Below are 25,280 nucleotides of genomic sequence, written 5' to 3'. Positions count from 1 at the left end.
CACAGTGGTCAACAAGCTTCATCGGCGGGAAACGTCATGCCCAATTCTCCGGCCAGTCCATCATACCATCATCATCCATCTTCAAATTATCACCTTCATATGTGCCAAAAGCATAAGGTATGCTTCATCCATCATCCTGATTCAGCACTTTCTTCTATAACATTAGATATGCTGGACTCTCCAATGGCATTATCATAGATGGTACGTGTAACTCTGTATCTTACAAAGCTTTTTTCGACACGAGTGCTGCTGTTAACCTCGTCAAGATGGGTGTATTTAGGGGGGATTTCTTCCTATTCTCAGAATTATATCACTGCACTACCTCCTGATATTAATCTTGATGGTATATCTAGGAAAACTGTCTTATCTCACTGTGAAGTTCTCTTATCTTTATCACTCCAGGAACCAGACATATGTAATTTTTTTCTACATTGTACCAAATGCATCTTTCAATGAGGATCTTCTCACAGGCTTCAACACTATGTGCAAATGACATCAGCTTATTCCCTGCTCTCAATGAAATCCCTCAAAGGGATATTTATATTCCTACTGTTCTTCCCTATGATAACTCTCGTCCCCAAAATTTTTTGTAACTTCTGATTTTGTTCTCAACAGCGATGGTCTTAAATTTAGGACTTGATTCGCTTGTGACCCATGGTATTGAAGTTTTTCCTCATCATCATGCAATTTTCTATCAGGATCCGGCACCACTCTTAGCCTCTAAATCTCCTGTTCACACTTCAAAAGCGTTCACGCTACATTGATCACAGTTTATCATCGCCTGATTTCATAGAGTCGAAACGTTCAGTCTCTGCTATGGATGTCTGTTCTGCCGTTGTGACTGAAGATCAGTGAGTGGGCCCCATAAGTGTTGTTCGCCTTCCTGTTCGAGTAGTAAATGAGCCTCTTGACTTGTGAATCTTATCTTTGCGAGACTGTTCACATTCATAGATTGGCTGTTGAAAGTATTCTTTCCTGTGACCGTGATGATCATGTAACCGATGTATTAGTGACTAACGTAACTGGTGCCCCGATTTTTCTCAAGAGTGGCGTACTTCTTGGCTCTTTTGAAGTCTGTGACTGTAGGTCTTTTCATGACCCTCCACACCTTGTTTGTTCTGTTTCTCCTAACACAGATATTTCTCATGACACTGCTGATCCTGTTTCTCAGCTTTCATCTCGTTAGGATGTTGGATTTTCCTGCAGAAAAGTCTTGTCTCCTCGAATTGCTAGTCAAACACAAACCGGTTATTGCTTTGCCTAATGAACACTTGGTGTCACAGATCAAATTGCGAATCGTATTCAGTTAAAACCTGATGCACATCCTTCTTTTGTGCCTTCCTATCGTTTGCCTCACACTCAGCGTGTTGTTGTAGGATTTATTTGAAAGAATGTTGAAAGACGTTATCATCCAGGAATCACACTCTGCATGGAATTCACCAGTTTTTTTTTTTTTTTTTGTTCCAAAGAAAGACTGTTCTTATCGTGCTGTAGTTGATTTTCGCAAAGTTAACTCTGTGACCATCCCTGACCATTATCATCTTCCTGTTTTAAGTGACTTTTTGCAGTCCATTGGGAAAGATAACACTGTATTCTCTATTCTTGACCTGAGATTGTTGCCTTTTCTACTCCGTCAGGTCGTTATGAGTGGTTTCGTGCCACAATGCGTAACCGCTCCTGACTTGCGAAGGACTTGTTAATAGTCTTTTTCAAGGTCTTATTGGCGATATTTTGTTTGTATACCTTGATGATTTGATCATAGAGTCACGTGATCTTGAGTCTCACTTTGACAAACTTGAATTTGTTTTGCAAAGATTCAAAGAAACAGGTCTTAAACTTAACCTGCTTAAGTGTAAATTCCTTCTTTCACGCATTGAGTTCTTAGGTCATATAGTTGATAAGGACGGCATTCACACTACTGATGCCAAGGTCCATGCAATTCAAGACTTTCCTATCCTGACGTCAGTAAACCATGTGTGCTCTTTCCTTGGTCATGCGGGTTACTACCGTTCATCAGAGACTTTGTATATGTTGCGTCGCCTTTCATGCGTCTTCTCAAAAAGGATGTCTCTTTCATATGACACGACGCCCAGCAAACTAGCTTTGACCAAGTCAAACATGCACTCACTCATGCTCCAGTCCTTGCCTTTTCAGATTACAGTCTGCCTTTTACACTCTTCACCGATGCAAGTGAAGAGTGTAAGAGATGCCAATGAAGGAGTAAGAGCTGTTCTGATGCAGCAGTCTGAGAGTTCTTGTCCTCATGTCATTACGTATGCCAGCCGTATCCTGAATGCTGCTAAGTCTTAATACTCAGTTAGTCATCCAGAGGCTCTGGCACTGGTATGGTCTTAACGTCATTTTCTTGACATCATCTATGGCTACCAGTTGACTGTTTATGCTAGACATGCTACTTTGCTTCACCTCTTCAAGGGTGAAAATCTAGCGGGTCGCCTTGCCAGATGGTTTGCCACAATTGATGAATTTGACCCGACGAAACAGTATTTGCTCGGTAAACCAAATGTGGGTGCAGACGCTCTCTCTCGAAATGTTGCTGTTGCTTCTGTATTAGAAATTACTAATTTCTCATGCAAGGAACTTTTTACTGCCCAGCGTCAAGAACCATTATGGTCTGCTGTGGTATATGCCTTAGAATCGGATGATGAGTTTGCCTTACCCAAGTTGCATGTTCCTTTGTCTCAGTTTTCCCTTGTTGATGGTATCTTATGTCGTACAGTGTCAGTTCACGAGCAAACAGTGACGCAGCTTGTCATCCCTACTTCTTTACTTCCTTCTAGTTCTTCTAGTGCATTAGCTCATTTGTGACGCTCCTCAGTCTCTAACAACGGATCGTAAGTGTTATTACTGGCCTAAGATGAGCATCGACATCACAAATCATGTAGTGCAATGTCTTTTTTGTGCAAAAACTAAAGGTAGGATATATACCTCTGATCCTTTGGATACTGTTGCAATGGACCTTCTGCAGTTACCTCGCTGTCACCAAGGATTTTTTTAAGTTCTAGTCTGTGCTGATAATTTTAGTCGCGTTCTTATTCTTCCATCTTTGACAAACAAATGTGCTCCAGTTGTTGCGCATGCATTAGCATCTCACCTCCTTTGTCCATTCCAACTGTCCAGCTGTGTCCTCACTGAACGTTTCCCTTTGTCTCACAACACAAAGGGACAGTCACAGCTTGCCCTCTAAAGACAACTCTCTTCCTCCACACAAAATTACAAGCACCTAATAACACACACACACCCTTCACTCAAAAATTCAAATTTATTATGGCGACTCCTACACCAGCCTCGGAGTCACCATCTGAGAAGGGGACCACAAATGTTTCCAGGTCGGATTGCTCCTCTGATAACGACACTAAGTGTCTTGACACCCCCTTCAACTTTTTCTTCATTAAATTCTGCAACATTCGCGGCCTTATATCTATTTTTTTCAATATGTAGAACACCACCTCTCCTCTTCTAAGCCTAATCTTCTTTTCCTCACTGAAACACAGGTGTCTGAGGCAACTAACAGTAGCACCTTTTCTGTTCCTTCATACTTTCTCTATCCTCATTTTCAATCCAAAGCTGGATATTGCGTTTATGTGCGCAATGACTTAACCTGCTCTCGTGCCCACGTTCTTGAATCTTCCGAGTTTTCCACCATCTGGCTACGATTACAGAGTCACTCTCACAGTAAATTTATCTGTGCTGTATACCTCTTACCTAACTCCTCTGACTATAAAAAATGCTTTGACTACTTGACTTCCAAAGTGGAGCACATTCGGACTCTCTTCCCTTTTGCAGAGATCTCCAATCTTAGAAACTTCAATGTTCACCACCAGCTTTGGCTTCCCTCTCCTTTCACTGATCATTCTGGTGAACAAGCCTTCAACTTTGCGATCCTCCATGATCTGGAGCAATTGGTGCAACATCCTAATCGTATTCCTTACCGTCTTGGAGATACGCCCAACATTTTTTACCTTTTCCTGATCTCTAATCCTTCTGCTTATGCTGTCACCCTCTCTTCTCCGTTGGGCTCCTCCGATCACAATCTCATATCTGTATCTTGTCCTATCGCTCCATTCCCTCCTCAGGATCCCACTAAGTGGAGGTGCCTTGCCTCTGCTAGTTGGGAAGACCTTAGGAGGTATTTTGCTGATTTTCCTTGGAATGACTGCTGCTTCCGTGTCAGAGACCCGCCTTTGTGTGCCAAGTACGAGTACATAGCAGAACTGATAGTGTCTGGCTTGGTGGCGTACATTCCTCACTCTTTTTCTCGACCTAAACCTTTCAAACCTTCGTTTAACACAGCTCGTTCTCTTGGTATACATGATAAAGAGGTGGCCCACAAAAGGTACTTAAGCCTTCCATCACCAGAATCTCAAGCACTTTATATTTCTGCCATGAGCCATGCCAAGTCTGTTCTCCAACTAGCCGAAAACTGTTTCATCAACAGAAAATGTTAAAATCTTTCAAGATCTAACTCATCTAGCGACTTCTGGTATCTAGCCAAAAATATCTCAAATAACTTTGCTTCATCTTCTTTCTCTCCTTTATTTCAACCAGATGGCATCACTGCTATCACACCCATCTCTAAAGCTGAACTCTTCGCTCACACCTTTGCTAAAAAGGTGGATGATTCAGGGTTTGTTCCTCCCTCTCCTCCACCGTCTGAGTACTTCATGCTACCTATTATAATTCTTCGCAGTGATGTTTTCCATGCCCTCACTGGCCTAAACCATCGGAAGGCTTATGGACTTGATGGGTTCCTTTCTATTATTCTCCGAAACTTCGTCTCCGTGCTTGCACCTTGCCTAGTCAAACTCTTTCAACTCTATCTGTCAACATCTACCTTTGCTTCTTGCTGGAAGTTTGCCTGCATTCTGCCTGTTCCTAAAAAGAGTGACTATTCTAATCCCTCAGACTACCGTCCCATTGCTTTAATTTCCTGCCAATCTAAATTTTTTTAATGTATCCTCAACAGGAAGATTCTTAAACATCTATCAATTCACAACGTTCTATTTGATCGCCAGTATGGGTTCCGTCAAGGCCGCTCTACTGGTGATCTTTTGCCTTTCCTTACTGATTCTTGGTCATCCTCTATTAGAGATTTTGGTGGGCTGTATGAAGTATGATGAGGCTAGCATGAAGTAGTCAGAGGGTGGAGGAGAGAACATAAGAACATAAAAACATAAGAAATAAGGGAAGCTGCAAGAAGCGACTAGGCTTACATGTGGCAGTCCCTGTATGAAATTTACCTACCTGTTTCCACCTATCATTCCCATACATAAACCCGTCTAATCTTCTCTTAAAGCTGCCTAATGTCTTAGCACTAACAACATGATTACATGAGTCCGTTCCATTCATCTACCACTCTATTTGAGAACCAATTTTTTCCTATCTGTTTCGTAAACTAAATATTTCAAGCTTGAACCCGTTATTTCTTGTTCTATCCTGGTTGCTGATCCTTAGAATTTTGCTTACATTCCCCTTGTTATAACCCTTATACCACTTAAAGACTTTTATCAGGTCTCCTCTTAACCTACGTCTCTCTAAAGAATGTAAATTTAACAGCTTCAGTCTCGCCTTCTAAGGATTACTCCTCATCCCCTGTGTCCTTTTAACCATTCTCCTCTGTAGTGATGCTAATAGACCTATATCTTTCCTGTAATGTGGGAACCATAACTACACAGCGTAGTCTAGGTATGATCTGACCAGCGCCAAATATAACTTTAATATTGCTTCGGGCCTTCTACTTTTAACACTCCTAAAAATTAATCCTGATATCTTATTTGCCCTGTTTCTGGTTTATATCCATTATTTTCCTAGACGGAGTTCAGAGGTAACTATAACTCCTAAATCTTTCTCGTACCCTTTACCTACCTGAGTTTCGTTATTTATTGTGTACCTACTGTGTGGGTTTCCTCTACCTACGCTAAGTACTTTGCATTTGTTGATATTAAACTGCATTTGCCATCTAACCATCCATTCATTCATTCATTCATCTAAATCTGTCTGCAAGGCGATGGCATCCGATTCTGACCTAAATAATTTACCTATCTTTGTGTCATCCGCAAATTTACAAACATCACTACTAATTCCACTATTCAAGTAATTGATATATATCAAAAACAACAATGGCCCTAATACTGATCCCTGTGGCACCCCACTAATTTCATGAACCCATATGCCGTTTATTACAACTCTTTGTCGCCTGTCGCTTAGCCATGACCTTATCCAGCCTAACACCCTCCCATCTATCCTGTGTGCCTTAACCTTTCCCATGAGCTTTTGATGCGGTACCTTGTTAAATGCTTTACTAAAGTTCAGATTCAAGATGTCATAGCTATCATCATTATCTACTGCCTCGTACACTTTACTGTAAAAACTTAACAAGTTTGTCAGGCAAGACTTTCCCCTCGTGAAGCCATGCTGTTTGTCTAAATGTTCCCTAATGTTCCTCGCTGTTATTGACTCCAATATTTTACCTACAACTGAAGTTAAGCTGACAGGTCTTTAATTAGACGCTAATGTTTTATCTTCTTTCTTAAAGATGGGTACTACATTAGCCTGCCTCCACATTACTGGTACCTCACCTGACTCAAGTGATTTCCTAAAGACAGAAACTAACGGCTCACTAATAACCTCTTTGCATTCCTCAAGTACTCTGGGACATATTTCATCTGGTCCTGGTGTCTTGAATTTTTTAGCCTGTTCCACTGTCTCCTTAGTTACGGAAATATCTGTCAGCTTCTCATTCTTATCTGCTCTAAACATCTGTTCGCTCTTTGGCATATCCTGCATGTTTTCCTGGGTGAAGACAGATAAAAATACTCATTCAGATTTTTACTAATCTCCCCATCTGCTGACTTTTAATGGACCTATATTATCCTTATTCTTCGTCCTGTATACCTGATAAAGTCTTTTGAGGTTCGTCTTTGCCTGGCTGGCTACCTTTAATTCATAATTACCCTTAGCTTTCCTCGTTAACCTTCTGACTGTTCTAACTAATTCATTATACTGTGGTCTTAAAACTACTTCACCTGCCTCTAATCTCTTATATATACTTCTTTTCCGCCCTATATAATGTTTTAACCTAGCAGTCATCCATTTAGGATCATTTTTCTGTCATCTTATTGCTCTATATGGGATGTTTGCTAACTGACCTGTAAGCAATTTATCTACGAAATATTTATACAGCTCATCTACATTTATTTCACCTAATCTTCTCATCTCGGCCCCTATCATCCTCTGCACTTCCTCATCTACTCACCTCGATCTCACCTCTCCCATTTCAGCATGACCTGACCCTCCAACATACTCACACCTATTTCCCCCTCTCTCTTTCCTCCGCCTTTTCGGGACACATCTTCCTTCTTCTTGTCCTACACACTCACACCTCACCTCACCTCTCTCATCCTGCCTTATTTCTCTCAACTCCGTCCCGGACCTGACCTCACCCTGCATCCGTTGCCAGTCAACTCCTTGGAGGTACCTTTTTAATTCCTCAAAATCTGCTCTCCTAAAGTCAGGTATTTTACTGTTTTACAGGTGCTTTTGCTTCTAAAAGTTTCTTCCCATTTTAAATTGTACCTAATTTCCAAATAATCACTGTTATAGCTGTCCTCCAGCCTCTAACTGCGTGACGCTTCCTCCTTGTTACTAAGAATTAAATCTAAAATATTGTTCCCCCTTGTGGGTTCTACGACTACCTGTTTTAAGAAATTATCCTGAATTATCTTAAGAAATTCCTCTGCTTCTCTGTTACCCACCATCAAGCTCCAGTCGATATTCCTAAAATTAAAATCTCCTACCACACATACCTGACTGTACCTCCCTGCTCTATTTACTTCCTCCCACAGTTAGGTGTTAATTTCCTTTGTACTGTTCGGTGATCTGTACACTAATCCCAGTATTACTGACTGTGGTTCTTCCTTAATATCTACTCATATCGACTGTTTTGCTATCTGTTTTGATTTTACTGTTAATGCAACACTGTAATATGTCCCTAACGTATAGCGCGACGCCTCCTCCTCTTCTGTTTTCCCTAACTTTATAGAACAGTCTATAACCATCTATCTTAATCTCTGGATTAAATACTTTTCCTGACATATCTAACCAAGTTTCTGTTAAAACAATGATATCAAATTTCTCTACACGCGCTATTCCTCTAAGCAAGTCTATTTTATTCAAAATACTTCTACAATTTGTGTAGTAAAACTTAAGCTATTTATCACCTTCCCTGTGCTTGTTACCTTTCTAGATTTAAGTAATTTGACCTGCGTTTTGACCTCACAACCCCTTCTTCCCTCCTTACTAACGAAAAAAGCGCTGGAGTGCAATTATCTCCCGCTTGAGTGTTCCGGCCAAAACCCGAACACCCTGGCGTGATAAATGCACTCCATCTCTGGCGTACAAGGTGTCCCTACCATACAAGAGGTCCCAGTTGCTGATGAACGTCCATCTATTACTCTTACAATGATTCGCAAGCCTGCGATTCACTGTAATAGTCCCGGACAGCGACTCAGCACCAACTCCACTCCTCGGCAAGACACCACACATCACAGGGATCCCTCCCTTGTCCTTAATCCTATCCAAAGCCTGTCGAAACCTCCCGAACAGTTCCTCACTCCTGACCTTACCAAGGTTATTCTCTGCCGCGCTGAGAAAAAAAATAATGGGCTTGGTCCCATAATTTCCCAAGGACGTGTCTAGCCTATCAGCTACCTTCCCAATTACAGGCCCCGGCAAACACACCCTCGATCTATGCTTCCTATCTCTGGCACAAAGCACACTATCTAAGTGCCTAACTTCACTATCACCAAACACAAGCACTCTACCTTGTGGCAGGGTAACTGCGTTTGCCCCATCCTCCTTGTCTCCTCCCGCCTTATCCACCTCCTCCTTCACTTCTTCCAGCACACTAAAGGGATTCTTCGTCACCACGCAAGGCGCCCTGAGGACCTACAGCCTCTTTGCTCCCCTGCACACAACGGACCACTGCTTCTCTGCCGCCTTACTAGGTAGGGTAACGGTGGGGCACGACCATCCCACAGGTGCTGAGATCCTCTCACTGAACTCAGGTCTGAGATCCTCTCAGACCTGCATATATATATATATATATATATATATATATATATATATATATATATATATATATATATATATATATATATATATATATATATATATATATTACGCCTGCCTCAGCCAACATAGAGAGATAAAAACTGGCACTCGGACTGGCTAACCATCCGCAATCCCGCTCATCACTACCAACAGACAAAACGACGACACCGGCAAGGACGACACACCTGGAGCAAACCAAGCAGAAAACCAAGGTCAGGAGCGTACGCTCAAAATCCTGCAATGGAATTGCTTCGGACTCCGGAACAAACTCCACATGGTAATGGCGGACGCACACGAACACCACAGGGATGTCATTTTGCTACAAGAAACACGGCTCCCGGAGGGTGCACAAGTCCGGTTCAGGGGTTACAACGACTACCATCTTCCCGCCATAGAAGGAGGAACTCTAGGATGCACAATCCTGGTAAGGTACACCATCCCCAGCAAAAAAATTGATCATCCGATCTACTGCGTCAAGGGTACGGAAGTCATGGGAGTGACAATCCAACTACGGCACGAAAACATACAAATTTACAACATATACCACCACCCCGAGGCCCCACTGGAAGCCGAGGAACTGCTCGCGCTATGCGCGACCACAAGAGTTTTCATTGGGAGGGGACTTCAATGCCCACCACAGCATCCTCGGCTCCCAACGACACAACAGAACCGGACAACTCCTTGCAGATATTATGCACATCCCCGAAGTAACACTCCTCAACACTGGCGAACCTACACACGTAGCGGGAGGGATCCTCGACCTCTCCTTTGCCTCGCCGCATCTTTGCCAGGGAGCACAGTGGAAGCTCGACGAACGCCTACCGAGCGACCATTTTGCAATCACTATCACTATCAACCAGCCCAAACTACCTACACCAAAAGCATCTCCCAAGATGGAATACCAAGAGGGCGGACTGGCCACAATACAGGGAGACACTCCAACACCAACTCCAGACAACAACAGCCAGGGGACACACTGGATGAAAAAGAACACAGACTTACCGAGGCCTTTCAAACGGTAGCAGATGCTTCAATCCCTCTCACAAAGCGACCCAAAACCGCAGCGGGACAGAGAGTGGCAGCACCTCGGACGCACCCTGACCCCGAGAGTGAAGCTTGGCGACTTATCACTGTATATGCCGACAGGGCCAGTTCACGGCAACTATCCCCAGCAACACTTACTGCGCTAGATGAGCAGCGACCGGAACAGGAAGCTGTTATATCACGAACCTGCGGGGAAGACAAGCTAACGGACACCGCCTTCACGCTAAAAGAACTACAAAACACACTACAACCCAAACCTGACACTGCCGCCGGTTCGGATAGAATCTCCTACTCCATGATACGACAAGCTGGACCTGCCTCACACGAGGAGATTCTGCGAGTCATAAATGACTCCTATACCGCAGGACGACTCCCATTGGCATGGAAAGAGGCTACAATCCAGCCCATCCCAAAGCCGAAAGAACCGGGCAAGACAAGGCCGATTTCTCTTCCCAGCTGCCTCGGGAAAACGGCCGAAAGGATGGTCCTGAACAGGCTGCAGTGGTTTACCGGCCCATTGCATGACAACATCTATGCCTACACACGAGGCCTTGGCACAAGGGACTGCCTACTTGACATGCTCACTACCATAACCGGAAAGAGAGCGGTAGTCATCTTCCTGGATATGGAGAAGGCTTTTGAGCTGGCAAACCGAGGGGCCATCCTGGTACACAAGGGAGTCGGAGGCAAATTGCTGAAATGGACGCGGGACTTTCTCACTGGAAGAATGGCGAGCGTACGCTTCCAGGGTCACCTATCGGAATACGTAACCTTTGAGAATGGCACACCGCAAGGAAGCATCTTGAGCCCATATTTTTTTTTAACATACTCTTGGAAGAATTGGCTTCTCTACCACTGGCAGGAAGTACCAAAGTTCTCTGCTATGCCGACGACATAGCTATTGTCTCATCCGGTCCACATCACCTCAAGAGAGCCCAAGAAGCCATAACAGCAGTCACATCTAGATGCCAATCACTAGGTTTAAGGGTAAACTTCGCAAAAACGAAGGCAGTTTACTTCAACGGCAACAGACCACAGCTGCCACTCAGGGCACATCAAACCAACATTGAATGGTCTCCATGCCACCAATACCTCGGCATTTGGATGGATGGGAAACTGCGCCTTCACCAACACGTCTCCGAAACCAGAAACAGAATCCGCTCTCGGCTAAGGGTCATGAAGTCCATCACTACGACAGAGGGCGGTGCAGATCTCAGAGTCCTTAAGACCTTCTACCTCCAGGCAATAAGGACTATCATTGACTACGCAGCCCCCCTACTTGCAACCATCCACCCCGCTCAGATTGAGCACCTTGAAAAACTACAAAACGAGGCGCTGCGGATAATGTTGGGAGCGCCACGTTGGACAAAGGTGTGTAACATGAGAGCAGAGGCCAAGATCCCACAAGTAAAACACCGAATCCACGCCATGAACACATGCCTTCTTGGGAAAAAAAGCTGCACACCCACGGTACTCCACGTGGGCCAGCAAAACAGCTCAGGGCATCAAATCCATCCAGGCCGAGGGTTTCTTTCTAGCTAGAACTCCAGATGTCACGCATCCCACCTACACTCATGCACCTCCATGGGCCGAGTCAAGCCTCCACTTTTCCATCACGCCCCTGACGGACAAGAAAGATAACTTCACCACCACAGATCTCGCCCGTCAAGCTCAAAGGGCACTTGCTGCTGGTAACACAGATGGAGCTGACGTATACTTCACAGACGCGTCAGTAGACCAGACGACAAACAGGGCAGCGGCAGCGTTCGTGAACGAGGAGGAAATAGGACACAATCGTCTCCCTGATCACTCCTCAACATTACAAACTGAACTAGTCGCCATCAGAAAAGCACTGGAACACGCCAAAACACGACGGAAACACGTCACCATGCACACAGACTCCCTGGGTGCTATCCAATGCCTGCAACAAGACAACATAACAAATAATAAAAACCTAATCAACTCCATTCATGCCAGCGCCCTAGATATATACAATCAAGGTATAAGAATCAACCTCAACTGGATCCCCAGCCACACCGACACATCAAGAAATGACCAGGCAGACCAAATTGTACAGAATGCTTTACGCCTCCCAACAGTAACTGTGCATGTAGCCCCATCCAGAGCTCAGTTTACCAGTGCGGTTAAAAAAGCATCACAGCTAACCTGTCAAAAAGGAGGTCCGACGCCTTGCGGCTGAGGGCTCCCCAAGCGCCACCTAGTACTGTGCCGCTACCAACGATGCCAAGGACACGCTCATGACCACCTCACGACTAGTCATGACACGGCTACATAGGCTCCGGCTAGGATATCACTGCCTGGCGGAGCTAAACGACACACTGCCCATCACATGTACATATTGCAACACACCCACACACACACACCACGCATCCATTACCTGGAAGAGTGCGCAGCCACTGCACGCTTCCTATTAAGAGACACAGCAGATCCACATATCGTCCAGCACACCGACATCGAGCAACTCATCATGCGCGTGAAAGAATACCCGCTCCCACGGTAAAAGAAGACACCTACCAACAGCTCAACATCCGCACATACATCACCTCCGGGCCGTCCTTGAGACAGTAAAGGCCCGGGACACTCCATGGAGTGGTAAATCTAAACAAACAAACAAACAACTGGCCTGTCATTCTCTATACAACCTCCAAAAAGACAACAACCTCCTCTGCCACTGAAGAAGGGTCAAGGACCCGAAATCGCGATCTGGCAAAGATGATATCCTACAGGAAAATCATCAATATTCTTACCAAAGAGAATAAGACACTCCTTCGAGAAAAAGGAAAACATCAAGAATAAAATCACAAACGCTGAACTCAGTATCACTTTCAACGATATATATATATATATATATATATATATATATATATATATATATATATATATATATATATATATATATATATATATATATATATATATATATATATATATATATATATATATATATATATTATTCATTAATTATCTTCTAAACCAAACTTCTTGTCCTATCCACTCCTACGCTGATGATACCACCCTGCACTTTTCCACGTCTTTTCATAGACGTCCTTCAGGAGGTAAACATTTCACGCAGGGAAGCCACAGAACGCTTGACTTCTGATCTTTCTAAAATTTCTGATTGGGGCAGAGCAAACTTGGTTTAATGCCTCAAAAACTCAATTCCTCCATCTATCAACTTGACACAACTTTCCAGACAACTATCTTCTCTTCTTCAATGACACTCAACTGTCACCCTCTTCTACACTGAACATCCTCGGTCTGTCCTTTACTTATAATCTGAACTAGAAACTTCAAATCTTATCTCTAGCTAAAACAGCTTCTATAAAGTTAGGTGTTCTGAGACGTCTCCGCCAGTTTTTCTCACCCCCCCGCCCAGCTGGTAACTCTGTACAAGCTGCTAACTCTGTACATCCGTCCATGTATGGAGTATGCTTCACATGTCTGGGGGGATCCACTCATACTGCTCTTCTAGACAGGGTGGAATGAAAAGCTTTTCGTCTCATCAACTCTTCTCCTCTAACTGACTGTGTTCAGCCTCTTTCTCACCGCCGCAAAGTTGCATCTCTAGCTGTCTTCTATCGCTGTTTTCATGCTAACTGCTCTTCTGATCTTGGTAACTGCATGCCTCCCCTCCTCCCGCGGCCTCGCTGCACAAGACTTTCTTCTTTCTCTCACCTCTCTAACACAAGAGTTAACCAGTATTCTCAATCATTCATCCCTTTCTCTGGTAAACTCTGGAACTCCCTGCCTGCTTTTGTATTTCCACATTCCTATGTATAACTTGAATTTCTTTAAGAGGAAGGTTTCAAGACACTTATCCATCAGTTTTTGACTACTGCTTTGACCCTTTTATGGAACTGGCATTTCAGTGGTCATTTTTTTATTGGATTTTTGTTGCCCTTGGCAGTGTCCCTCCTACATAATAATGTATATATATATATATATATATATATATATATATATATATATATATATATATATATATATATATATATATATATATATATATATATATATATATATATATATATATATATATATATATATATATATATATATATATATATATATATATATATATATATATATATATATATATATATATATATATATATATATATATATATATATATATATATATATATATATATATATATATATATATATATATATATATATATATATATATATATATATATATGGTGGTGAAGGTAATAGCTTCACAATAATCATAATGGAGCAAGGACACTAATTAAAAAGGTATAAGCATCTAACTCTTGGCTTTACTACACGTTCTCTTTTCAAGAAACTAAAAACCAAGGTATCGGTCAAAAAATTTAAAAGTGACCACGAGAACATTGCAGCCAACTCACTTTTGCAATATTATATAGTTCTTCTGAAGTGTCCTGCAGTTTTTTGAGGCCCAGTCTTTCCTGCAACCACCTCGGGGAGTAACTCTCCAGCCATGGGAAAAAATTGAACAGGGTCACGGAGCCTTGAAAGGTATCATTCACTGACCACACCAGCCGAATGAACTCTAGAGCTTGTGGGTCGTCCATTTTGAAGCGGGTACCTGCAAGAATAATAAACATTGTTTTATAAGAATATGGAATCTAACAAGGAGATAAACATACATTGATCTATTAAGTAATCTTCAATTCTCGCAATATCCTTTATCATAGGATTAGTCCGGTCGAGCTGAACTACATAATTTTATTTCCAGGAAAATAAATTACTACAGTCTGGTGATAATCCTCTTTCAAGTATCAAAGTCTATTTTCTAAACCACTTCTTAAAATAGAAAAAAAAAAGCAGTCTATGAATCTATAAGAACATAAGAAAATAAACTGCAAGAAGCCGTCAGTCCTACACACGGCAGCCCTTGTATGAATCATACCTACCTATTTCCACCTATCATCCATACCCAAAATCTGTCTAACCTTCTTTTAAAGCTCCCTGATTACACGACAATAACAATTAATGAGTTTATTCCTTTCATCTACCACTCTGAGCACCAATTCCTTCCCATCTAATTTTCATATTTAACTTTATCAAAGTTAAACCAATTATTTTTGTCCTATAGTGATTTCTAATTAATGATTTAACTTACATAATTCTTGTTATGTTATCAACACCACTTTATTTCACCTTTTATTTCATCTTCTCTTTACCTACACCACTTCAAGGTATGTAAATTTAAGTTTCAATTCCCTACCATAAGGAATACCTCATTCCTTGTATCCTCTTTAGGCATTCTCTGTACTGGTTCCAAAAGACCTGATCATATCCTCCCTTTAAACAACTGGACAGCGTAAGTTAGAAGAGGTTTGGCCACTGCCAAGTATAATCTCAAAACATTAGTTCAGAATTTCTAATCCTAATACAAAAATTGGTTTATTTCTGGCCTATATGCATTGTTTTTTCTCGCGGTTTCTCAAAAACCATCTCCTCAATCTGTTTAGTTTTATTATCTTACTAGAGCCTCGTTCCTTATTGTTTGACCATTGTGTGGTTCTAGTCCGTCTACGTAAGTACTACTTGGCTTAGGCCAGTAAAAATAAAATTAATAAAAAATAAATAAATAAAATAAATAAATAAATAAATAAATAAATATTTACTATCTATCTGACCATTTGCTCATCATATATAAATTTGTCTGTGGGACGATTGCATCCAAATTAACCTACCTATATTCATGTCGTCTGTAAGTTTACTTTACATTACTATTAATTCAGTTATCTAGATCATTAATGTACATTATAAGTAATTATAATCCTGAAACAGTTCATAGTATTATCCCACTAATTCTGATCTACGTAGCTATTACTTGTAGCTGTCACATGTCGCATATCTAGTGTAAAACTATTCCATCTATATTATGCACTTTAACTTTGTTTAAGAGCCTTTGATGGGATACTTTTGTCAATCGCCTTATTGAAGTCCATGTTGTAACTACTTATATTATCTGCTGCCTCATAAACTTTGGCATAAAGATTCAACAAATGGAACATTTCCTTTTGTGAAACCATGCTGTGAATCTCTGAATAACTTATGCCTGTCTAAATTATCCTTAATGTCTCTTGAAATTGCATACGCCACTAATTTACCTACAATCGGGAATTTCTGAGAAGTGCCCATGAGCAGGCTGCAGCAGTGAGCCCCAAGTTGTTATTATTATTATTTTTAGCCATTCTACATATATATTGATGTATCTAGTATAAAAAAAAAAAAAAAACATTCCTTTTGAGTAGCAGTACAGGTGAAACTATAATGTGTCCACGAAAACAAATACTTGAATTGCTTTGCTGGTGTATATGAAATATTAACAATTTTTGGTCGCCCATAGCTTTTAAAAGCAGTTTCACTTTACATAAATAATGTATTAATGCATCCACCATAAATCATTCGCAACATGCCTATGCTAGTGAATATATCATATGGCATGGAACAGCTTCATAGTTTATGAAACTAATTTTTAGTTGAAAATCTGCTATTAGAGTGATTTGACGAAAATGGTTGCGGCGGGTCAAACCAAAACAAATATTACGTGTACTGCAGTTCGATGGCTGATGTCATCACGAGGCCTAGCCGAGCCCTTGAAACGTCCTATACAGCCTTCAACAAAACTCCCCCGGAGTAGTAGTAATAACGTAGTAGTCCTCCGTGAAGTGGCTGTGACACATTCAGCTTGCTGCTAATAGACGCAATCTGTCTCTTGTAACACTAGCCATCCGCCGCTTCCTCAGCTCACCATCACGAGTAAATTTATGAAAATCATCTTTATTTTAACACGTTACCTGCGATTCGAAAAGGTACACAACACGGGAGCAATCTCAAACAACAACACATCACGTTCATGGCATGGCTGCAAATCGCCGTAACACTTAAGATCACTCTCGCCATGGCAATAGCTTCCGGAATGGGTTGAAAGAATTGTTGCATAAAATGACTACATCCGTCTATCACGATGTTTCTGAGTATGGTTGGTCATATTATGTAGGACCACCGTATTTCTTTTATTTTGGATTCTCTAAATCAAATAATTTATAGACTTGTACTGTGCTGTGTCTAAAAATAATGGTGACTATACCGGACGGTATTGATAAAACATGAACTATTACTATTTTCTCTCGAAATTATTAATGCAAAATAAAAAAAAAATTATATGTAGAAATTCAGAAAAAATGTACACAGATAAATGCTGAACGCCTATGTATGCACATGGAAATTAGTGTAACAAGTTTTTAGATCACATGAGGCTGAAACATCTAGCAGCTTACCTTACCAAGTTCCCCATTGAAGTTAGGCTGACTGGCCAACCAACATCAACGTTTTATATCCTTTCTTTAAAAGACGGACACTACATTCGCTTGGCTTCACATTACTGGCACCTCTTCGGAATCAAATGATTTCCTAAAGATATTAAACAGCGGTTGACTAATAACATCGCACTCCTTTAGCACTCTATGATGTATTTCGTCTGGTACTGGTGATTTATTTTTGTTAATTTATTTATTTATAAATTTATTTATTTTTTGCTGTTTCACTATCTCCCTAACTATGAATATTTTTTTCCTTATGATGATCTGCTATAGAAAAGCTCTGGTTTTTGGCATTTCCTGCATTTTTAAATTTTTTTTTTATATTTTACTCCTTCTTTTCCTAAAACTATCAAACTAAGCATCATATGCTTAATTGACTTACTGGTTCTCTATTATTCGTCTGGTATACCTGAAAGAATCCCTTATGATCTGCCTTCAACTAGCTAGCTACCTTAATCTCATAATTGTATTTCGCTCTCTTTGTTAACCTCTAACTTTTCTAATTCATTATATAGATTTTCTTCTCCTGCCTTTAGTCTCTTATACATACTTCTTTTCAGTCATATATAGTGTTTTAACCTACCAGTAATCCTGTTTGGATCATTCCTCTTTGATCTCATTGTTCTATATGGAATATCTTCCATATAGCCTGTATGTAGTCTATTAAAGGAATATTTATACAGTTCATCAGTATTAACCTCCCCAGTTGTTCTATTTCAGCCCAGTCCATAATCCCAACTCCAGCTACCCTCCACTACGATCTCACCTGTCGGCCTTCCATCTCATTTTACTCCACCTCCCCTCCTCTTTCTTCCCCCCTCACCAAATTCCTAGACCTCACCTTGCTTTACTCTTCTTTCCGTTGCCAATGAACTCCCAGGAGGAACCTTCATAACCCTTCAAAATCTATTCTAAATTCAGGTATGTTCATCTTTCTGCTTTTGGAAGCTGTCTTCCATTTCAAACTGAACCTGATTTCACAATGATCACTATTACCTAACTAGCATCCAGTTTTTATCTTTGTGGCTATTTTATTAGTTTGTTAAAAAAAAAAATTATGTATTTTTTTTTATCTTTTGGACTCCAATATTATTGGGCTTAAGTGGTAACTAATCAGATTCAGGATCATGATTATGGATCAAAACCACCGAAATGAGTTAGGGCAGACTGGTGTATCCATGGCCTCGGACTGGAGCGATGATTGGCTTGCCAGACGTATAAGATATTTTATATTTTAAAAGTCCTATGCTTTTTAAGTACATCCTCCCATGCAGCTTGGTGAGTTCTGTTGCCATATAAGTGGTGTTATTTTTATTTATTTATTAATTTGTTTTTATTATTCAATTATTTTTACGATATTACATTGTTTTTCTAATATGATAAAGTGCAGTGCGAAAGTTTTATCTTGTATGTGTGGTGGAGGTGGTCTTGACAACTTTGGGATCAATGGCCGAGTCAACGGAGTCAGTATTCATTTCGCTCGCATGTGTGTGGCTATTAGGTGTTTTTGTTTTGCTCACTCGTGAAGTTTCTTTTATTTCCTATCCTCTTTAACACAGACTTCTACCTTTTCACACGACAATGCAAATAAAACTAGACCTCACGATGAAAGTAATTAAGGATGTTCTGGGGATCTATTTATTGATCTAAATGATAGTAATCTTAGATTATGCAGCAGCAGAATATGAACTAACCATTCCACAGCAAGCTGTAGTATTAAGTGTACAAGTTGCATGGAACCCTTACAAAATTACATTTAAATTTTAGTTACTTTTGCACATATCTAATTTTCATCAATAAAACGGAAGAGCACGCATTTAGAACACAGGATTTTCAAGGAAAAATCATATATGTAAAAATTATGTAGAGTTAGTTTTACGATGTTCTTTTTTTAATATATATACGAGTATATATATATATATATATATATATATATATATATATATATATATATATATATATATATATATATATATATATATATATATATATATATATATATATATATCTATTGAATCTATTCAACAGATGAGATGATTACGACTGATATGGTTTGCTTTATAGAGAAACTTCCTTTGACATAAAACCTTGAGCGGGTCAACATGGAAGAAAGCTTTATTAATACTGATAAAATGTTTCCTGTACTTCTGAAGCCTTTGTTATTATTATTATTATTATTATTATTATTATTATTATTATTATTATTAATATTATTATTATATTATTATTATTTTTGCAAAAGCATGTACCGATTTTATCATTTGATCACGTGCTTAAAAAGAAAGAAAGAAAAAAACAAAAAAAAACTAATGCCCATAACTTACCTGCCACCAATTTCCATATTACGTTAAACACCGCCAATCCAATGGACACTGGCAGAGTTTCATCCTTGTCTGTGTGATTCTTGAAGTCTTGCACCAGAAGCATTGCCTCTTCTTGAATATCATGCTCTACTTTGTTCTTTCCCATTCCTAGATTCCTCAGGTGACGAAGGACGAAGCGACGGTGAATCTGCCAATTGGCGCCATTGCCAAAGATGACACCTATATTATCAAAGAAAATGAATAGGAATGAAACAAGTGAGAGGTAATTAACGGAAAGGCAAACAATCCAAACGGCAAATAATTTGTCACAAAAGATATAAAAGTGTTTTGCCCATCACGTGTTTATTTCAAGTAAAATCGACTCTTAATCTGTCTGTGTGTATTTTCCAGTAGAACACGAAAAATAAACTTATCATACCCTAAAGAATTACGCCGACAACTAAATTCAGACCTAGGTGGCTACCCTTATAATGCTAGCATCAATCTGGATTCAGAAAGATAAAATCCATAGCCATTTTACTTACGTCATTATCTCTAAGAAAGCGCTGTTACCCAACTCTATAAGAACTTCCACCCATAGCATCACCCAAACCTCAGCTACTAACTCAAAGGCTTAAATTTGACTGGACTTCTGCCATAAAACGAGGTCGACATTGGAGCAGTACAAACAGGCTGACTTCCTTATCCTTTACTGTTAAGCTCGGTCCCATCCTTCGTTCATTGTTTAAGGCTAAGTAAAATTTTGGGCTGTTGCTTAGGATGCGATTCGTGGTATAATTAATTGTTTCATTGATTGATTGATGTTAGGGCGCCGCAACATCGCTAAAAACTTTTTAAAAAATTGCAAGTTAAATTATTTATAAAGAAATAATAGTATGATATAGCAGTAATTCACAAAAAAAAAGTAACAAAAAAAACGAGATAGGGGTGAACCAAGTAGAAAAGTTAGATGGTTGGTATTTTAATTCGTTAATTCATCAGTTTGACTTAAAGTGAGCGGGTACTGACCCCACTGACCCAGACAACAGCGTCTGGCGTTGTTCTTTCCGTAACCAAGACACTGACTCCACTGACATAGATATCTGGCGTTGTTCGTTACGTACTCAAGACACTAATCCCACTGACCCAGATGTCTGATGTTGTTCGTTACATGCCTAGGACACTGATTCCACTAACTCCAAGCTCCAAGAGGCAGCGTTGTTCGTTACGTGTCCTCACTTGCCTCTATGTTCTACCTAGTGGAAGGATAAATAAATAGGAGAACAGTTAAAAGGTAATCTATAATTTATTTAAAAGACCAGTCATCTCCACAAATATAAGAGCCTCATATCCAGGGGAGAGAGCCCTCTCCAAGTATCAGCGACGTCTTGATAGTCCCAACTTCACTGTGATAGCAGAATAGATGTTGCTCCCGCATCTCCACCAGGCTGGGACACTCCACCAGAAAGAGTCGCACTTTAAGGAGAACTAAGCAGTCATCACAAAATGGTTGGGTTTCCCGAGACATTAATTGTTTGAGTGATTGATTTAGCTTATCGAGCTGAAAAGTTGAGGTCATATGCGGCCGTTAAAAAAATAAAAAAGAAACATAGATTGCGGTTTAAAGTACTGATATTAAGAACAGAATTATAGGAATGGTAAAAATGTTCAAAGAACACTAAAATAGGAAACATAAAAAAAGAAAATGGGATGAACCATCAAAACATAAAGTGCTAGAAACGAGAGGATTAGTATTTTATTGTACTAGTTTGATTTAAATGGATTTCCTCTCCTTTCACTGACCATCCTGGTAAACTAGCCTTCAACTTTGCTATCCTCCATGACCTAGAGCAATTGGTGCAACACCTTACTCGTATTCCTGACCGTCTTGGAGATACGCCCAACATTCTTGACCTTTTCCTGACCTCTAATCCTTCTGCTTATGCTGTCACCCTTTCTTCTCCGTTGGGCTCCTCCGATCACAATCTCATATCTGTATCTTGTCCTATCGCTCCAATCCTTCCTCAGGATTGGGATCACCTCCTAAGCGAAGGTGCCTCTGGCGTTTTCCCTCTGCTAGTTGGGGGTACCTGAGGAGGTATTTTGCTGATTTTCCTTGGAATGACTACTGCTTCCGTGTCAGAGATCCGTCTTTGTGTGCTAACAGAGGTGATAATGTCGGGCATGGAGGCGTACATTCGTCACTCTTTTTCTCGACCTAAACCTTCCAAACCTTGGAAACCTTGTGCTATACATGATAGAGAGGTGGCCCACAAAAGGTACTTAAGCCTTACATCACCAAAATTTCATTCACTTTATATTTCTGTCCGGAACCATGCCAAGTCTGTTCTCCAACTAGCCAAAAACTCCTTCATTAACAGAAAGTGTCAAAATCTTTCAAGATTTAACTCACCTCTAGTCTTCTGGCATCTAGCCAAAAATATCTCCAATAACTTTGCTTCTTCATTCCCTTCTTTATTTCAACCAGATGGCACCACTGCTATCACATCTATTTCTAAAGCTGAACTCTTCGCTCAGACCTTTGCTAAAAACACTACCTTGGACGATTCTGGGCTTGTTCCTTCCTCTCTTCCATCCTCTGACTACTTCATGCTACCTATTAAAATTCTTTGCGATGATGTTTTCCATGCCCTAGCTGGCCTAAACTCTCAGAAGGCTTATGGACCTGATGGGGTCCCTCCTATTGTTCTGCGAAACTGTGCCTCCGTGCTTGCATCTTGCTTAGTCAAACTCTGTCTGTCAACATTTACCTTTCCTTCTTGCTGGAAGTTTGCCTACATTCAGCCTGGTCCTAATAAAGGTGACCCTCAAACAACCGTCCTATTTCTTTAATTTCCTGCCTATCTAAATTTTTTAAATTTATCCCCAAGAGGAAGATTCTTAAACATCTATCACTTCACAACCTTCTATCTGATCGCCGGTATGGGTTCCGTCAAGGCCACTCTACTGATGATCTTATGGCTTTCCTTACTGAGTCTTGGTCATCCTTTTTTTAGAAATTTTGGTGAAAATTTTGCTGATGCCTTGGATATATCAAAAGTTTTTGACAGAGTCTGGCACAAATCTTTGATTTCCAAACTACCCTCCTACAGCTTCTATCCTTCTCTCTGTAACTTCATCTCAAGTTTCCTTTCTGACCGTTCTATTGCTGCTGTGGTAGACGGTCACTGTTCTTCTCCTAAATCTATTAACAGTGGTGTTCCTCAGGGTTCTGTCCTGTCACCCACACTCTTCTTATTATTCATCAATGACTTTCTAAACCAAACTTCTTGTCCTATCCACTCCTACGCTGATGATACCACCCAGCACTTTTACACATCTTTTCATTTCATGCAGGGAAGCCACAGAACACCTGACTTCTTATCTTTCGAAAATTTCTGATTGGGGCAGAGCAAACTTGGTATTGTTCAATGCCTCAAAAACTCAGTTCCTCCATCTATCAACTCGACACAGCCTTCCAGGCAAGTACCCCTTCTTCTTGAATGACACTCAGCTATCCCCCTCTTCTACACTGAACATCCTCGGTCTGCCCTTTACTTATAATCCGAACTGAAAACTTCACATCTCATCTCTAGCTAAAACAGCTTCTATGAAGTTAAGTGTTCTGAGACGTCTCCGCCAGTTTTTCTCACCCCCCCCTCAGCTGCTAACTATGTATAAGGGCCTTATTCGTCTATATATGGAGTATGTTTCACATACTCATACCGCTCTTCTAGACAGGGTGGAATCAAAAGCTTTTCCTCTCATCAACTCCTCTCCCCTAACTGACTGTCTTCAGCCTCTCTCTCTTCGCCGCAGTGTTGCATTTCTAGCTATCTTCTCCCGCTATTTTCATGCTAACTGCTCTTCTGATCTTGCTAAATGCATGCCTCCCCTCCTCCCGCGGCCTCGCTGCACAAGACTTTCTTCTTTCTCTCACCTCTTTTCTGTCCACCTCTCTAATACAAGAGTTAACCAGTATTCTCAGTCATTCATCCCTTTCTCTGGTAAACTCTGGAACTCCCTGCCTGCTTTTGTATTTCCACCTTCCTATAACTTGAATTTCTTCAAGAGGGAGGTTTCAAGACACTTGTCCTTCAATTTTTGACTACCGCTTTGGACCCTTTTCTGGGTCCATTTTTTTTTGGGGGGGTCGATTTTTTATATTGGATTTTTGTTGCCCATGGACAGTGTCTCTCCTACATAAAAAAAATAAATAAATAACTGGACCAATTATAGACGAAAATGGAGATTTCACTAACGACGAGGAGGAAATTGGTAGTATTCTCAACACTCTCTTTGGAACAGTTTTTACATTAGAAGACTGCGGTGACATCTCTACGGTGCCAGCAGTTCAAATAAATAAGTGCAATGTTCTCAGTAGTATCATTATAACTGAAAGAGAGTGTCAAAATGTATCAATAAAATTAAAGTAAGCAAGTCACCCGTGCCTAACATGATCTCACCCCGCATCTTAAAAGAATATAAATCCGAATTATTTAAACTATGACTTTATTGTTCAAAAAATCCCTGCAGTTTGGTATAATGGCTGATGAGTGGAAGCTCGCTAACGTGATTCCGATTTTTAAAAAAATGGAATTACCGGCCAATTTGCTTAACCTCAGCCGTATGCAAACTGCTAGAAACATTTATAAGAGACAAACTTGTTAATCACTTAGAGGGAAACAAACTATTTAAAAATACTGAACACAGCTTCCGAAACAAACGCCCTTGTTTGACGGAACCCTTAAACTTCTACGATATTCTGAGCCGGTATGACGAAAGTAAAGCGGTAGATATAACATATCATGATTTTCAAAAGACCTTCGACGAAGTTCCCCACAAAGGTTTACTGATTAAACTAGAATTCCATGGTATCCAAGGCTACGTGTTGAGATGGATAGAAAACTGGCTAAACAACCGTAAACAAAGAATAGTAATAAATGGAAAAGCATCCAGTTGGATTAACATAACTAGCGGGGTGCCACAGGGATGAGTATTAATTAATTAAGAGTATTAAACAACTTTTTCTCTTCGCTGTTTATATAAACGACATAAATGATGGTGTTATCGGTATATTCAGGTTTGCTGATGACACCAAAATAGCGAATTCCATAGTCTCTAACGAACAAGTAACAGAAATGCAGAATGTAGATAAATTGTCAGTGTGGAGGCAAACCTGGCAAATTAATTTTAATGCAGATAAGTGTAAAGTGCTTCACACAGGGTATTGAAACGAGAAAGCAAAGTATATTTTGAATGGTACCCATCTTAAAAATGTCGTAAAGAAGGCAAATAAAATAATCAGCTTAACCGGAAGATCTTTTTAATATAAATCTAAGGATACAATCCTCACTTTGTATAATCTTTTAATCCCAATTTGGAATATTGCGTTCAAGTATGGTGCCCCTATTACCAGAAAGACATAGATAAATTAGAACGAGTTCAGCGTAGAGTAACA

General features: G+C 40.3%; 1 protein-coding gene across 2 annotated transcripts in view; it reads right to left on the bottom strand.

The window, feature by feature from the left end:
• The window catches only part of LOC135109627 (cytochrome P450 2L1-like), a 112,102-nt gene that overhangs the window by 40,339 nt on the left and 46,483 nt on the right, over window positions 1-25,280 (bottom strand). For both annotated transcript variants that reach the window (XM_064021065.1, XM_064021066.1), the window contains 2 exons: window positions 19,841-20,059; window positions 14,568-14,767 (listed from right to left, as the gene is read on the bottom strand). In XM_064021065.1, coding sequence (XP_063877135.1) covers window positions 14,568-14,767; window positions 19,841-20,059 — 419 coding nt within the window. The remainder of the gene's footprint in view (window positions 1-14,567; window positions 14,768-19,840; window positions 20,060-25,280) is intronic.

This window comes from Scylla paramamosain, chromosome 19 (assembly GCF_035594125.1).
Source record: "Scylla paramamosain isolate STU-SP2022 chromosome 19, ASM3559412v1, whole genome shotgun sequence".
NCBI lineage: Eukaryota > Metazoa > Arthropoda > Malacostraca > Decapoda > Portunidae > Scylla > Scylla paramamosain.
The sequence above is the reverse complement of the archived record's forward strand: the minus strand, read 5'-3'. Positions and strand labels throughout refer to the sequence as shown.